The sequence below is a fragment of the Zeus faber genome (genome assembly GCF_960531495.2).
Source record: "Zeus faber genome assembly, chromosome: 4".
Lineage (NCBI taxonomy): Eukaryota > Metazoa > Chordata > Actinopteri > Zeiformes > Zeidae > Zeus > Zeus faber.
In genome coordinates, this window is record NC_137191.1 from 15,218,544 (window position 1) to 15,233,054 (window position 14,511).

A 14,511-nucleotide genomic window follows, 5' to 3' on the forward strand; every position below is an offset into this window, starting at 1 on the left:
GCTGCTTTCACACATGAACTCTGGACAATGTCCGGATAATCAGGTCCGGAAATTGTCCAGATTTGCCCTTTCACACACGTAGCACACAACCGGAGATTGTCAGTATCAGACGTGTTTAAACAATCTGGAAATACTCTGTTTGGTTTCGGCGAGGGGGGGAGCCTGGGAAGAGCATGCACAAAGGTAAATGACCCTTCTTCACCCTCGGCGAGTGGGCGCGTTGATAGCGTCACCAGTTGCATTATAGAGACGTCATCAATGCGCTCGCTGTGAATTCTCCAGACAATCACTTGCCCTGTTCACACATACGCTGAATCTGACATTACCCAGGCTTTGTACTTGGGTGCTGGCTAGGTAAAGTCTGGTTAATGTCAGGTCCAACTGATTCGGACATTTGCGTTCACACATACAGGTAATGGCCGGATCATTTCAGTGAATATGAAAGCAGCTTTATTAAAATGAGTAGGTCATGGGTATGCACAGAGAGTATACACCAACAACCAAAGCTCAAAATAGAGAAATATATACACAAAAAAACCCAACTTATCAGTATGAGGAAATTAATATACCTGAGGTTGGCTAAACAAACTCTTGGGTAAACTGCACTCAAGGAGTAGACCCAGTATGGTGATGTTAGAAGCATCTTCCTGTAGGGGATGCAACAACCAAGAAAAAACAGTGGTGAAACAGTATGTTAAGCACAGACTAAAAAACAACAAAAATACAACAAAAGCAGTAACACAGACTCTCCGTGCAATTAAATTGAAATTTCAGAATCCCATGTTACACTTGTAATCATGAAATCAAGGTTGTTACAGTGCTACTGTATTGAGAATAGTTTCAAAGACAGGTCATGATGCAACATTAATTCTATATAAATCTTAATTCGAATGAAAAGGAGCAGTGATGAGCCGTGTCCCAGGACAAAACAAAACAAAGTGAGCGGAGAGATTCATCCAAACCATCAAGCTGCAAAACAGACACACTAAGCTAAGAAAAAGTGCCTAGTCATGTTGGAGATTTAGTGGGGTGTGCGACTGTAAGATTGCAGCCACATCAGCAACATTTACAATATCAGCAGTGTCTCCTTAGAGGAAACGGGTTATAAATTGGGGTACACGCAGCAGTCTGTGCGATTTTGAGAGAAAGGGCTTGCAGCACTCAAGACGGGATGACATTTAGCAACTGCCAAGCCACTTCCTCTTGTGGAGGAGGGTGTTCCTCTGCGACAACTCAGCAATCACTCACTTTTATCTTGTGCTGTGTTTTGTGTGCATTCATTTTTGAGAATAGGAAATTTAGCTTAACCAACTACAACAGTGAACAGATAGTTAACACTGAAACTAAGTAAAACATATTAAGTCTACATACATCCTTGTGACTTTGCTGCATTTTGTTCGCACATAGTCTTAGAAGGGCTCGACTTGCTTGTCAATGTTTATCATAAAAAAGCCTGCTTGGTTGTTTGAGGCTGTTTATCAGGACTAGCAGGACGGGTGAAGTGAGCTTTAGAGCAAGCTCACTCATTCATGACAAGCCATTCATCGCGCTACAGAGTTGGTACACCAACACAAGATAGGGCACCAAAGCGTAACCTACCTGAGTTTGGGTCAGCTTAATGCTCTGGATATGAGGAAATATTAGCAGACTATCCTGGTTTTGGACAGACTTTAATGAGCCCCGGTGGACTCCCATACCAAAAACCTGCAATAAATGAAAATAGTTGACGCTATTTAAAGCATTCTCAACACCATGTGCGTGCAATTGCAAGTGGGTAGTCAACATGTGAACAATGAAGCATTATTTACAGGGTAAGAATTCAAACTCGCCTCACCGTGACTGCTGCAAGTCGGTTTTGCTTGGCAAAGTCATAATAATGAACAAACTAATGATTAAGCACAGCCTCATAACAAATAGTCTAAATCAACTTATTAACAGTTAAAACAAACTACATATTGCTGAAATATATAGCCCATGGGGCAGCCAGTGAAATACCTGTAAGCAAAGTTAGCTATTCATCTGTTAAGTATTTCTAAGTGAGGCCATCGAAGTCACTGGCCTCCGCATTTTACTGCAAAAGGTAGACGATAATGATGGAAATAAAAAAAACTAAACGTGATATATATCATGACACACACACACACACACACACACACACACACACACACACACACACACACACACACACACACACACACACACACACACACACACACACACACACACACACACACACACACACACTCTTTCCTTTTGCAAAAGTGATTAAATTATCCAGAAAAGCAGCACTAAATACAATTTAACACGCAAGAAATGGGGAGCTGAGGCAGTCAGGCATGTGAATGCAAGTGTGTTCTTGCCTTTGTGTGTGGAGGTATGCATCCCTAAAACTTTTGAAATACATCTCGAAAACAACCTTAGCTGGTCTCAATTGTTAATTCGCATTTTGTTAAGGCTCAAGGTGCTTGACAACGCATTATATTTCCACAGAGGTGTGGCTTGCGTAGCGTATAGAGTTTTCACTTTATAGCTGAGGTTTAAGCATTTCCTCACGAACCTTAACTTTAAACTTCACTCTACAGTGTGACAACACCTGTATCTTGAAATGACAGAAGGAACTTTACTACAACAGAGGTCGTGCAATGAGGCAGGACTTTAAAACAAGAGCCCTTTAAAGCGAAAGTGACCAGCTACATCTTTGCAGCAGCACAGCCAGTAATAACATTTTATTAAAATGCAACTAGTTTATTTGACTGGAATGATGCAGTGAGCTAGAAATAGATTTAGCATAGAAAAACCTGAAAAGCCCCCTTGTCAAAGTGGTTGGCAGCACAAGGCTGGCACCACTACAGACTATTTTTACCTACAGCTTGAATTTTGACAATTGTGTATGGTTAAATAAACATAAAACATAATATATAATAATATTGATGAATGAAGTATTTTTATGTGAAAAATAATTGTGAAGTGAAAAGTATTTTGACCTTTATTTTCTTCTTGTTTGGATACTGTATTTAAGGGGGTGTGCATGTGGAACTGACCTGGTATGACAGCACCCCGTGGGCTGATGTGTTTATAAATAATGAGTTTTCTACATTGCCCTCCTCGGAAGGGAGAAAGATGAGTTTAAAAGACGCCTTCCCTCTGGGTGGAATCACCTGAAAGAAAAGACAAGTCGGATGAGTGAGTGAGATCAGTGCAGAAACGGGCTGACGCTCATTCATCAACGTGGCGAGAGGTATACCCGTCTGTGGAAGGAAGGCATGTGGAAATGCCTGCTGGATGTAAACATTGACAGCAGTGTCACAGGGAGTTCCTGACTGGGATTGTGTATATATATGGTTTCAGCTCTTGGCAATCCCAGGGGCCTACAGGAAAAAAAGGGGATACGCACAAATCAGTATTGAAATTATACATACAGTAAGTGGTAGCCGATGGGGCGGGGTTAAGCCATGGTTTGCAGGTGACGGTGCTGTCTTCTCAGTGGGGATCGCGTGGCTATGGACGACCGAAGAAACACGAACACTTATTATTATCTTGATTCTTTATGTTCCTAGTTTTGGCCAGTGAGCCTTTTTGTTTTGTGAACATTAATAAACTCTTGCCATGTCGGCGCTCCACTACCAGAACTACTACTCCTCCCTCCCTTAACCCGAACATGTGGAAGAAGCCATGTACAAGAGCATGCCAGAACAGTTGGGACAGCTGCTGAGTTAAGTGTTTGGATGGGGCTGGAAGGTTTGAACACTAAGCAGCTTGTGGACTCTGGGCTAGAGGCAACCCTGATGTAATTAGAAAGCAGTCAATAGTGCTCTATTTGTGCATGACTACTTTTCTCTGCAAGGACAGTCCAGGAATGTAAAGGTAGCTTTATATTGCTTTGGGAATGAGAAAAGTGTGTTATGAATTAAGTTTATGGTTGTTGTATGTTATAAATAAGGCTATAAAACTCTGAGAAAGGTGGCAACCCATAACGCGCTAACTGCTATGAATGATATGATTTTAATAATTCAATGTATGTATCACTGCAATAATAAGGAGCGATCAAAAGATTCCTGTAGTTTGCATCAATCTATTTTTGTTTGTCTGGAGGTTTTCTAGGACAAAAAACAGAAAGTAAATACATTCCCTTCAGCCCCCAGCAAAAAAACTAAACAAAAAAACAAACAAAAAAATGAGAAAAACAAAGATAAAATAAAAAAATACACACCCTGTAGGTTTTCGCTGTCAATAGTTGTACTTCTGTCCAAGCCCAACAAAGAATACGCTATTCTGGTCGTTTTGGAAGCACACAGACAAACTGTTCCTAAAGTTTTTCAGCGGGGTCAACACTCCTCATTAGGCCTGCGGCTGAAAACTCACTGCCATATTAGGCTGTCATGCCTGTTCTTCAGGGTTCTATGGGGATCTTTTCTACGGCCCTCTGCTTTATGAATCCCCCTCCCTTTCTGTGGCATTCATCACAGCGACATTTGTTTGCTATAAAGATGCCAGTAGTCTTTTAAGTGATACTCTCCATAACTATATATATATATATATATATATATATATATATATATATATACACACACACACACACACACACACACACACACACACACACACACACACACACACATCCATAGTTATGGAGAGGACAGGACTCATATATGCATGTCTGTGTGTGTGTGTGTGTGTGTGAGCGCGCACTGTTTTATCTTCATTTTCCACATCATTCTCAACCTTATGGATTGGCCTTGTGTCACGTCATGTCCGTGCAAAATTAGTTGTTTAGACTTGCCAATACAAGACATTGTATTGACAATTCAATTGTATGTATTTGCTTCTGTTACCAGACCAGTCATTTGAAATCAGAAAGTGAAACAGTTCCCTTACTGTGTCCCAAACTCCAGAGCTGGGGGCTGGAAATGCAGAGGCTTTCCACTCTCCCAGGCATATGAAGATGAGCTGGTGAAAAAAAGTAACATGAATCAGTCCCAAGTCCTGTAATCACCAGATAGTGACAGAACATTATATCCATTAGAATGTTGTGCTATCCATCCATATTATGAAAGAGACAAACTTGCCAATACCCAAAAGAACATTTGACAGCTGACTATGGTTAGTGCACAGTTCATACTGGATAGCCAACAGTACTCAGCAGGGCGTAGCAGTCAAGAACATATCCAAGTGGATTTGAATAGCTACAGTCAACATTTTTACTTCGAGAGCAAATGTATTCATTGAGCCAAGAACAAAGTAACTGTATATAATCAATTCAATCTAACAGAAAACTTTAATGTAATTGTAGTGCTTTCAGAAATCAAACTTAACAAGTGTGTTATGAATAAAACTTGAACAATTCTATGAAAGATTGTATTGACAAAAACATCACAAATGCTTTGATGTTTGACTTTGACCTTTCCACACTTGTTGAAGTCTTTTAAACATCACATGTTTTTGAACAAACTAATGTAAGCTCCTGTCTAGCCATGTAACAGCAAGCAGAGTGATTCTAGATGTAGTTAGTATGTCCTAGAATTATGATAGGATATATAAAATGTAATGCTATGTAATATATATATATCCCCCCCCAATTCAGAAGAAGGAATAAACCTTGTTGAATTAAGTTAAGTTACTGTTGAAATCATTCAAGTTCCACACAGGCAAAAGTGGAGACTGGGGATTTAAATGAAAGTAAAAGTGCTGTGAGCAAGAAAAAACATGTCACATCATTGCTGCAGCAGGGTTGCTTCTGATGAAGCTATATTGTGAAAGAAGGAAGAAGTATCCATTGTCCATTTTTGAGTGCACAGGAAACATCACAGTTGCTTTAAGAAGTCTGTTGACTCATAACCCATCTTTGGAACGCTCCTGGGCAGCGAGGTTGTAGTTAACAAGATCCTTACAGCACTGAAGGCGGTGTCTTTATCTGGAGGTTCTTTCATACAAAAGCCACAAGAAAACTGATCAAAATTGTCACGGTGGAACGTTGAAATGAACACAAAGGTGTAGCATACTTGCAGCTTGTCTCATTAAAAACAAATACAGTGCTCCCTCTCCTCTATAATAATAATAGTGTCCCTGAACATTGGTTTGGGAAGGAAGCTCTATCTTAGTAAGCAAAGATTTCAATCAAGGCCTTACCTCATATTTAAATTCTTCAGAGACCTTAAGGAGAATATTACTGGGAGAGTTTCCACCTTGTTATGTCATATCATGTTTTTTTGTGTTATGGTTTTTCATTTGTACCCCATTAGGCAAACATGGCTCAAAAGCACAAGCACACTGCTTTTGATCATGTATTCAATAATTCAGATTGTGTTCAAAATCCATTGCACGATTTCTGTCGTGGAATAGTGGAGAAAAATAACTAGTGAGGAATGGGGAAAGTAGATGCAGTCAGGCTGAATAGCCCAGACAAAAAGTTGTGAGGAATCACCAGACAGCATTCTGCTCAGCCTGGCTAGGACTACATTACAACTCTGTGCAATGTTCTTGTGTTAAAATGACTTGTGATACATCCTTAAGGCAATAAATCAGAGCTTGCTTACCTCTTTCCTTTCTTATTTGTGTCTATAGGCACAAACCATTCTTTTACATGGAAAACACCTACTCAGAGGAGTCATATGTGGTTCAAAGTGACTTGTTGGGTGGGTATGAATTTAAGACACCATCTCCTTTAAAGCTTTTCTTGGCCATTATGAAATGGTTAACAAGGCTATGAATTGAGCCTGGTATGATTATTCCCAATATTAACAGCGCCTCATACCAGCCACCGAAAGCCAACTGCTACATCTACTTATGGGTACAGTGCATTGCACTGCTGCCTCACAGCAAGAAGGTCCTGCGTTCGATTCCCGCACCGCACCAGGTTATCTCCCGATTCGGGGCCTTTCGGTGTGGAGTTTGCATGTTCTCTCCATGCTCACATGGGGTTTCCTACTTGTAACATCAGTAAGAACCCCCACCAAAAACACGCATGACATCCTTGTCTGACCAGCGTGTGACACTTGTAACTGGTCGCCGGGTGTGTCGCTGTATGCTGCCCACTGCTCCTGGCTGGGGATGGGTTAAAAACGGAGAACTCATTTCACCGACCATCATTTGAAGCGTGTGTGTTGGTTTCCGTCGCTGCATGAGTGCATGTGTGCAAATAAAGAATCTTCTTCTTACTTATAGCATAATGGGGTCTACATTGCTGGGCTGGCCAGCCTGGGGCAACACTGGTTAGCATTACAGGGCTGGGGTATTGAAGCAATGACCGCCATTGAGGTGAAAGAGGGCGAGACAGTTCATGGTTGAGTTGTTGTAAGCAGTTTGAGACTGGAATAAAGACACTGGGGGGCGGGGGGGGGGGGGGGAACTTTGCCTCAACAGAAATGGTCCAAGTAAAGAAATATGGGAGAATGAAACAGCAATAATTAGAAAATATCTTCTTTAAAAAAAACACTTTAAAAGGCAAGCCAAAAGGCTTTGACAGAGAAAAGCTGATTAATTTGGAATAATCCAGAAAGAAAGAAAGAAGCTTAACACCATGTTGAGTATTCATTTCCTGTCCTATACTTTAAGTAGGCCCTACTCACGATGAGAATTGTTCAAGATAATATAAACACGAACATTTGAGAAAATTATAGCCCATAGGCATGTAAGTCACAGTTTGAGCAATAAAAGAACCATGAGTTTTGACCAAGATGTTCCCACAAATGCAGACTGCCTAGATTTTCCAACAGCTGAGCTATTATGGTCTTATGAAGCAACAGAAAAAATAAAAATTAAAAAAATATAATAAGATGTGAACTACATTAAGTGATCATTCAATTTGAGAAGAAAAGAGTGGATGCTTTTAGCTACTAGGGAAAGAACACGTTATGAAACGTACTCTATGCCAACTTCAAGTCTGGCAATTGCATCCTAAAGAGGAACTTGAATATTGCAGAAAACCTCAACTGTCCCCCTCCCATACGTTTAATTGTGATCATGGATCAGTCTTTTGACAAGAGCGACAAAAGCAGTTGTCTCCTTGTGTCTTTATTTTGGAATTATATAAATAAAATGGCCTCTTCCCACATAGTGACATGCGTCATTCACTATGCCCTCTAAACCAATTACAAATAACCAAGCTCTTGCTATGACTGTGATAGAAATACAGCATGTGATTGGTGATGCAAAAACAACAGGATGCTGAGTGAAGACTGCATGTTAAAAGATTATACGGAAACAGCTTGGCACTGGTGGTTCATGGTTAGCGCTATGGCTATTTTCTAGCTAAGCTGGAATGAGCTGTATTGTAGAGCTGAAGACAAGCTAATTAGTCCAACAAGAAAGTCCACTTGTCATCTCTCTGAATAGAGATCAGACAATAGACCTGCTTATTAGGCAGACAAACACCCTTCTCTTGATCTGCTGGCTCTCAAATAATCACTACAATTCACACAATTGCAATAAAGCGCTCCACGTAATTATTTGGATTAAAGTGAGTCTTAAGTTTTAATCACAACACAAAATAATATACACATAAGATGATGTTGGAAGAAGTAGGACTCCATCTCAGGCGGGCCACAGCGGGGTAGGAGTCGAGGATTTGTAGTGTAATTGGTAATGAGACTGGGATGCAAGTCGGTATGAGAGTGGGCATAGAAACAGCAGGAGGTGTGAAAATTAGCACCTCTCCACTTCTCAGCTTCTAGCTTTGCAGTGGTTAGCGCTGATGGAGGGGAGGACCACCAAATAATTTGTGAAAGCGAAAGCCAGAGAGCTAGTTGCATGGGCATGTTGTTATAACTGTGCATTTAGTGTACGAGAGTGGCCTATGTAGAAAAACTCACAAATTACTTTGTGTGGCAGGGCAATATAAGACTTATTTGCTTATGAATGCAGTTTCTTTTTTTTGTGACTGCCTTGGAGGTTTTAGACTTTAATAATAATTTCTTCTTCTTTCGGCTGTTCCCATTAGGGGTCGCCACAGCGTATCAATAATATAAGTCAAAAAGGTACTTTCATTAAATTAAACAGTGGTAACCTCTTATAGTGATCAGGTCTGTCCGTGTCAAATTGGTCACTATAAGCGGATGATTATTATAACCATCGCCCCCATGCAGATTACCAACTCATGGTATCGATGGCTCTGTGGAGCCTGACACAGGACGCACAGGGCATTTTTGTTTTGTTCAATTAGGAAATGGAAAATAAATACTTCTGAAATAAATACACTTTTTTTGGGGGGAGGAGAAACAGGGATGTGCAGCAGAGCAAAGATTGCTCCCTCTCCATTAAGCATTTACGCCACTGCTCTACACCTGCGTGTTTTGCAAATTATCAGTCTTCAATACATTTTTAACTTGAAATAATTGTTGGAAAGAACTTCAAGTGTTTAATGACAGTGTAAAATTGTAAGGAAATCAAGGGCGCGGGGGGGGGTTTCGCTATGCAAAATCCTGATGGGGCTATGGCACCGGCAAGCTCCCTTGTAGTGTCGCCTATACAGATGTTTCTATATGTTCTCATGTATGAAAACAATGAACACTGTAAGCGGACTACTTGATTACTATAAGCAAATTATTTAAACGGCATTTGTATAGGAATGATTCTGTCTCAAGCTTTTTGATCCATATAAGCGGTTGATCACTGTAACCGTGATCATCATTAGCGGTTTCCACTGTACCTTAATACCATGACCCCCTATCGTATAATCTGTTTAAAGCATAATCTCAAATGCTGTGGGTTAAAGTAGTTCACGCATTATCACAAGGGGTCAAAGGTGAGAGTTAACAGAGGTCATCCTCCGAGTATAATAGCCGTAGCAAGGCCATCTGCAGGGGCTTGGATAGTTGACAGCTGATATGTGTTTTTTGGAAGGGCTTTAGATAGAGAAAACCTCAGTTAAGCATTAAAAAGGCAGCTCCAATTTCTAAACTCCATTTCAATCCACCACTTCTCTATGAGTATGATTTGGTTTATTCCTCAAATATTGGTAGCTGGATTAGGAAATCACTTAAACTTACTAATGTTTCACATGAGTGAAAAACTTGAGTCCGGCAGTGATAGAACCACAAAAAATACTTATGTGATTTTTTCAAACCTTCTACTTAAATATGGCAACAGAATATATTTTTTAAACAAATCTCAGGTTATTGTAGGGGTTGTTTTTAACTGTGTGGGTTTGAAAATTTGATTTACATTTCTGCTTCCAGGAACGTCTGGGGTGTTCATTGATACATGTAGCATAAATGTCAGTGTGAAAAATGGGTTGCAAATCATGCCTGCCCATTGTCTGTATAATCAATAAGAAGTGTATTCACATTGATAAGACAAGGGATTTAACTACGGATGCACCGTCCAAATGAAATATAATTTATCGACTGTGCATCGGCATTGACCGCTGTTCACCTTGTTGATTGCCATCGGCCTATCGGCAAATAAGTTGGCATTCAGCGATGGCAGTGGCTGATGTTTATCCAGTATTTCCCCACAGAGGGGCGGGCTGCCCAGATAAATTAACAGCCGCCAAAGTATATTTGGTGACCCGTTTTAGCACATCCGCAATCTATTTTCGAAGACGCCGACAAGTCTCTCTGCTGCACTCCAAAGAGTAAGTGATGCTGCGTTCATGAGAACTCTGAAAACTGTAAGTGATGCTGCGTTCAGGGGAACTTGGTAAACATTGGTATCGCCATTGGCCAAATTGTTATTTCAAACATTGCTATTGGCCCAGAATTTCACAATCAGTTCTCCCCCAGAATTAACCAAAGAAGAAAGTTGAACTTTAATGCAAGACACCATGTGGTATTTGGACCAATCACAGTGGAGGTCAGTGAACTGGTGAATGGTTCAAACTCAAACGGTCACTGTCTCTTTGACCCCTCCTTGTAATCAACGCTACATTTATGCTCAGATGGTTTTGTTTTGTATATACCAGCATCTCAACTATGATGCCAAACTATTTCTCTGTTAATGTTTGTGGCCTAATTGGGAAATTATTATATTAGCCACTAGACAAACATATTGAGGTGGAATTAACTGTATCTTTACTGAACTGTCATGAGTTTAAACTATAGTGCAGTCCTAAAGATTCATTGCTGGTCCACTTACTCCAATAGTGATGCATGCAAAGGCTTTTAAGCAAATTAGAAACTTATCATTCATTTAATTATTGTATGGCTTGGCTTTATAGTTGGTTGCCATCTCTTTAAATGATTGATACTGATGATTTACTACCAATAGGCAGCTCCATAAAGAAGACAGGTCAGGTCACAGGTTTTATCTATTGCTGAAGGATATTTGCCTTAGAACAAGCAAAGTATGTTTTAAATTAAGACAGAGGGCCCCTGAAGAAAAACAGCCTCTCAACAAGTATGCCACTGAGCTCATGTCCAAGGGTTCTGTCCACTGCCACAGTACAGAAATAACAAGTTATGTTTGGCGGCATTTGATCCCCTGGCTCTCACCCAAATAAAGTTAATGTGAGCAGTGACCTCAACTGTGTACCAATGGAGAGGTTGGAAGTAGAGAGCATTGTAGGTCATACACTCTAGGTTCACACTCTTAAGAGACTGACAAGAGCAATTCATTAATTTGAGCCACATGGTATTAATTACATAGCAAAACCAGGTCATTGTTAGAAAAGGACATAATTCGGGCTGGAATCGAAAAGTATTTGTGAACAACAGGAGGCAGAGAAGTCCTAAACGTCTACCCAACTCAACCATCTCCTGCCTGCTCTGCATTGCTTTTTAAACACAGACAGGATGATGGCAACCCCGCCAAGTACCTGATAACCCAGGCATGAGAGCACTCCCAGTCCCAAAGCTCTGGAAGTCTGGAGGTCAAGTTTCCACTACAAATACTCCTTTGCATCTCACGTACATTGACTTAAACTGGTGTACTGTGATGCCGAAGCGCATCGATCAATAATTTGCTCAAAATACATATGGCTTGGTAATTATAGGTTGAAAAGTTACCCTTCTTATAATTGGTTGAGTCATTAAAAGTGCCCTTTCCAAGAGCATTACATGCTAATGATTTGTTGCCGTGTGTCGCCACAGTGAAACTGAAACAATGCGTTTGGCAATGCATGTACAATTACATCCTCACTTAGACAGCAGAACAAATTGTTAGTTACTCAAAAGTAGATTTGGGATTTTTTAGTAATCAAACAATGTGTGGCCAGTTCATATTGAACTGTTTTATGCATGAGGCCATCCATTAGTTACAACAACAATTACTTCATAGATAAGCAATACTGCGGTATTTCATAGAACATTTGCTTTGACATCCATGTATATACTACCCCACGGAAGCCCCTGGTGCTGGGAACATTTCAGCTCACGCACAGCAGGGCAGTGGAGTGCTCCAACACCAGCGCTCTTCAACCATGCCTTTGGCTACAGATTTAATTGGGGCTCGCTCTATACATTTGGATAACAAAGAATGAAAACAGTATCAAGAGGAATAAGCCGACAAGCCTTCAAATTTTGTGCTTCTGTGGCTCCTTTACAACTGCCTTAAATACAGCTGCAATGTGCACGAGAGCTTTTTTGTAAAGGCTTTTTTATTTTCAGAACTTAATTTTCAATGTGAGAAACAAAGGGGTAAGATAGACATACCCTCCATTTTCTTTCAAGGAGTTCTAAAATTAGTTTGGAATTTGGAACTGTGACTCTCTAACACACGCCCCCCCACCAGACTCTCTCCCTAACACGCCCCCTCACTCACCAACATAAACAACATAGTCGGCATACAGGAGAAGACATGTGAAACCCTTCTTTAGAACCCTTGTTTCTTTCCCCGGAAAACACGGTGGGGCATTTGGTGAGCTCAAACAAAATAGGCTACGCTGTCACACGGTGTAGTGGGTGGATGTCACAGATGTTAAATGCAATACAAGCGTGACAACTTTGGTTTCCAAAGAAGAGGAGCTTCAGTGTTAACACAATAAAAATACCTTTCTTTGAGTGGAAAACCATCTTTTCTCCGTTCTTCCTCCACCTAAAAACACAAGACACACACAAGAAACATGGTTAAAATGACAAACCTTTAGCTGATGATTCAAGAATTTGGTTTATACCCAAATGTGTTGCATATAGATTGGCTGCAGTTTTGTTTTTTTCAAGGGCACAATTCTACATAAAGTCTTACACTGTAATACATTAAGATGTTGCAAAATAAAAATAAATAAGACAATGCGATGATGATTATCCGCTCTGCAGGTCATAGTAATGAATGAATAATAAGCATTAAGGAAGCTTATGATGAAGACCTTTCTTGGTAAATCCAAACTTATCCAATAAGATTAAAATGTGACACTAATCGTTTCTCTATTGAGACTATACAAAGCTCCAACAGCTAAAAAATCAGTTAAGGGTGGCAATAAACCTACACTGCTTCTAAAGACAACGGTGAGTTCAAATACTAAAAATTAACAGTCTCACCCCCGAAAGAAAGACAAATGCGGCTTAAAGAGTAAATGTGTGTGCAGATAATGCAGTATAAACATATTAATGAATTATTAAATTAAAAAATCTGCAACTGCAACTAAGGAGGCTTTACCCTTTCCGCACAAAAAAATTTCAATGAAAAGTAGCTATTCATTTAGCAGAGGGCTGCAAAATACTTGTACTTGACTCAAGTTAGCGACATGCACAGTGCATGGGCTACAGAGATAAACAGGAACTACATCCCAAGTCACAGTCTTTCCGGATGTAGAACACAGTTTCCATGGGAACAACCTTGTAACTTCTGGCTGTAGATGACTTTATAATCACACCACAAACAGGTTTGTGTACATTGGTGTATTATGCAACCCTTCACTGCAGCAATGACCAAATGCTCTTTTCTGGATAAGAATAGCTAGTGGTAAAGTATGACGCTATCTGACAATTTAATTAATGTCTACTCCTGGGTTTACTTTTACCTTTAGAGGAAAAGTCCTTAGTAACATACATTTCCCAGTGGGAATATACCTCATGCATGTAGCATGTAAAAAAAGGAGAGCACTCTAATAAGATCAATGGGTAATAGTAATTTCTCTTGGCTGGAATAGAGAACATTGTTTAAGCACACAATTTTAAGCATTATGGTGTCAGTATCTGAAACACCAGTCAACTGGAAATGTTCCTCTGCTGACTTCTAGTTTGGGGGCATTATTTGCCAATCATTTAAATGACTGAAATCAAACAAGTATTTGTGTGAGCTGATACACATCACGCAAAACATGCAGTTGCAGCTTGTTGGAACAGGCGAGCAACTAAAACAAAAAAAAATAAAATAATCCAAAACGGAACTGTTGCATTTGTGACTAGTTGGACAATAAACCTGAATTTGAAGTAATCCGCATCGGGCCTAAACGATGGAAATTATCCATCGAGAATACTTTGGAATAATTCCGAAAATTAAGAATAACAGATTTGTTGGTTTACAGAGTTGTCAGTCGGTCCTTTTTAAAAGACCACTAATCAAACTTTACAAGACCCACAAAGCCGGATGTCCTCCGCTCTAGAAGTCTGGAGCTCAAGTCACCGGTTCAACTACTCC

At 40.1% G+C, this 14,511-nt stretch overlaps 1 protein-coding gene across 2 annotated transcripts in view; it reads right to left on the minus strand.

Moving 5' to 3' along the window:
• The window catches only part of tmem131l (transmembrane 131 like), a 32,081-nt gene that overhangs the window by 15,193 nt on the left and 2,377 nt on the right, over positions 1-14,511 (minus strand). For both annotated transcript variants that reach the window (XM_079999801.1, XM_079999800.1), the window contains exons 3-8: positions 12,923-12,966; positions 4,876-4,947; positions 3,245-3,368; positions 3,042-3,158; positions 1,600-1,704; positions 570-647 (exon numbers count right to left, since the gene is read on the minus strand). In XM_079999801.1, the coding sequence (XP_079855927.1) occupies positions 570-647; positions 1,600-1,704; positions 3,042-3,158; positions 3,245-3,368; positions 4,876-4,947; positions 12,923-12,966 (540 nt within the window). The remainder of the gene's footprint in view (positions 1-569; positions 648-1,599; positions 1,705-3,041; positions 3,159-3,244; positions 3,369-4,875; positions 4,948-12,922; positions 12,967-14,511) is intronic.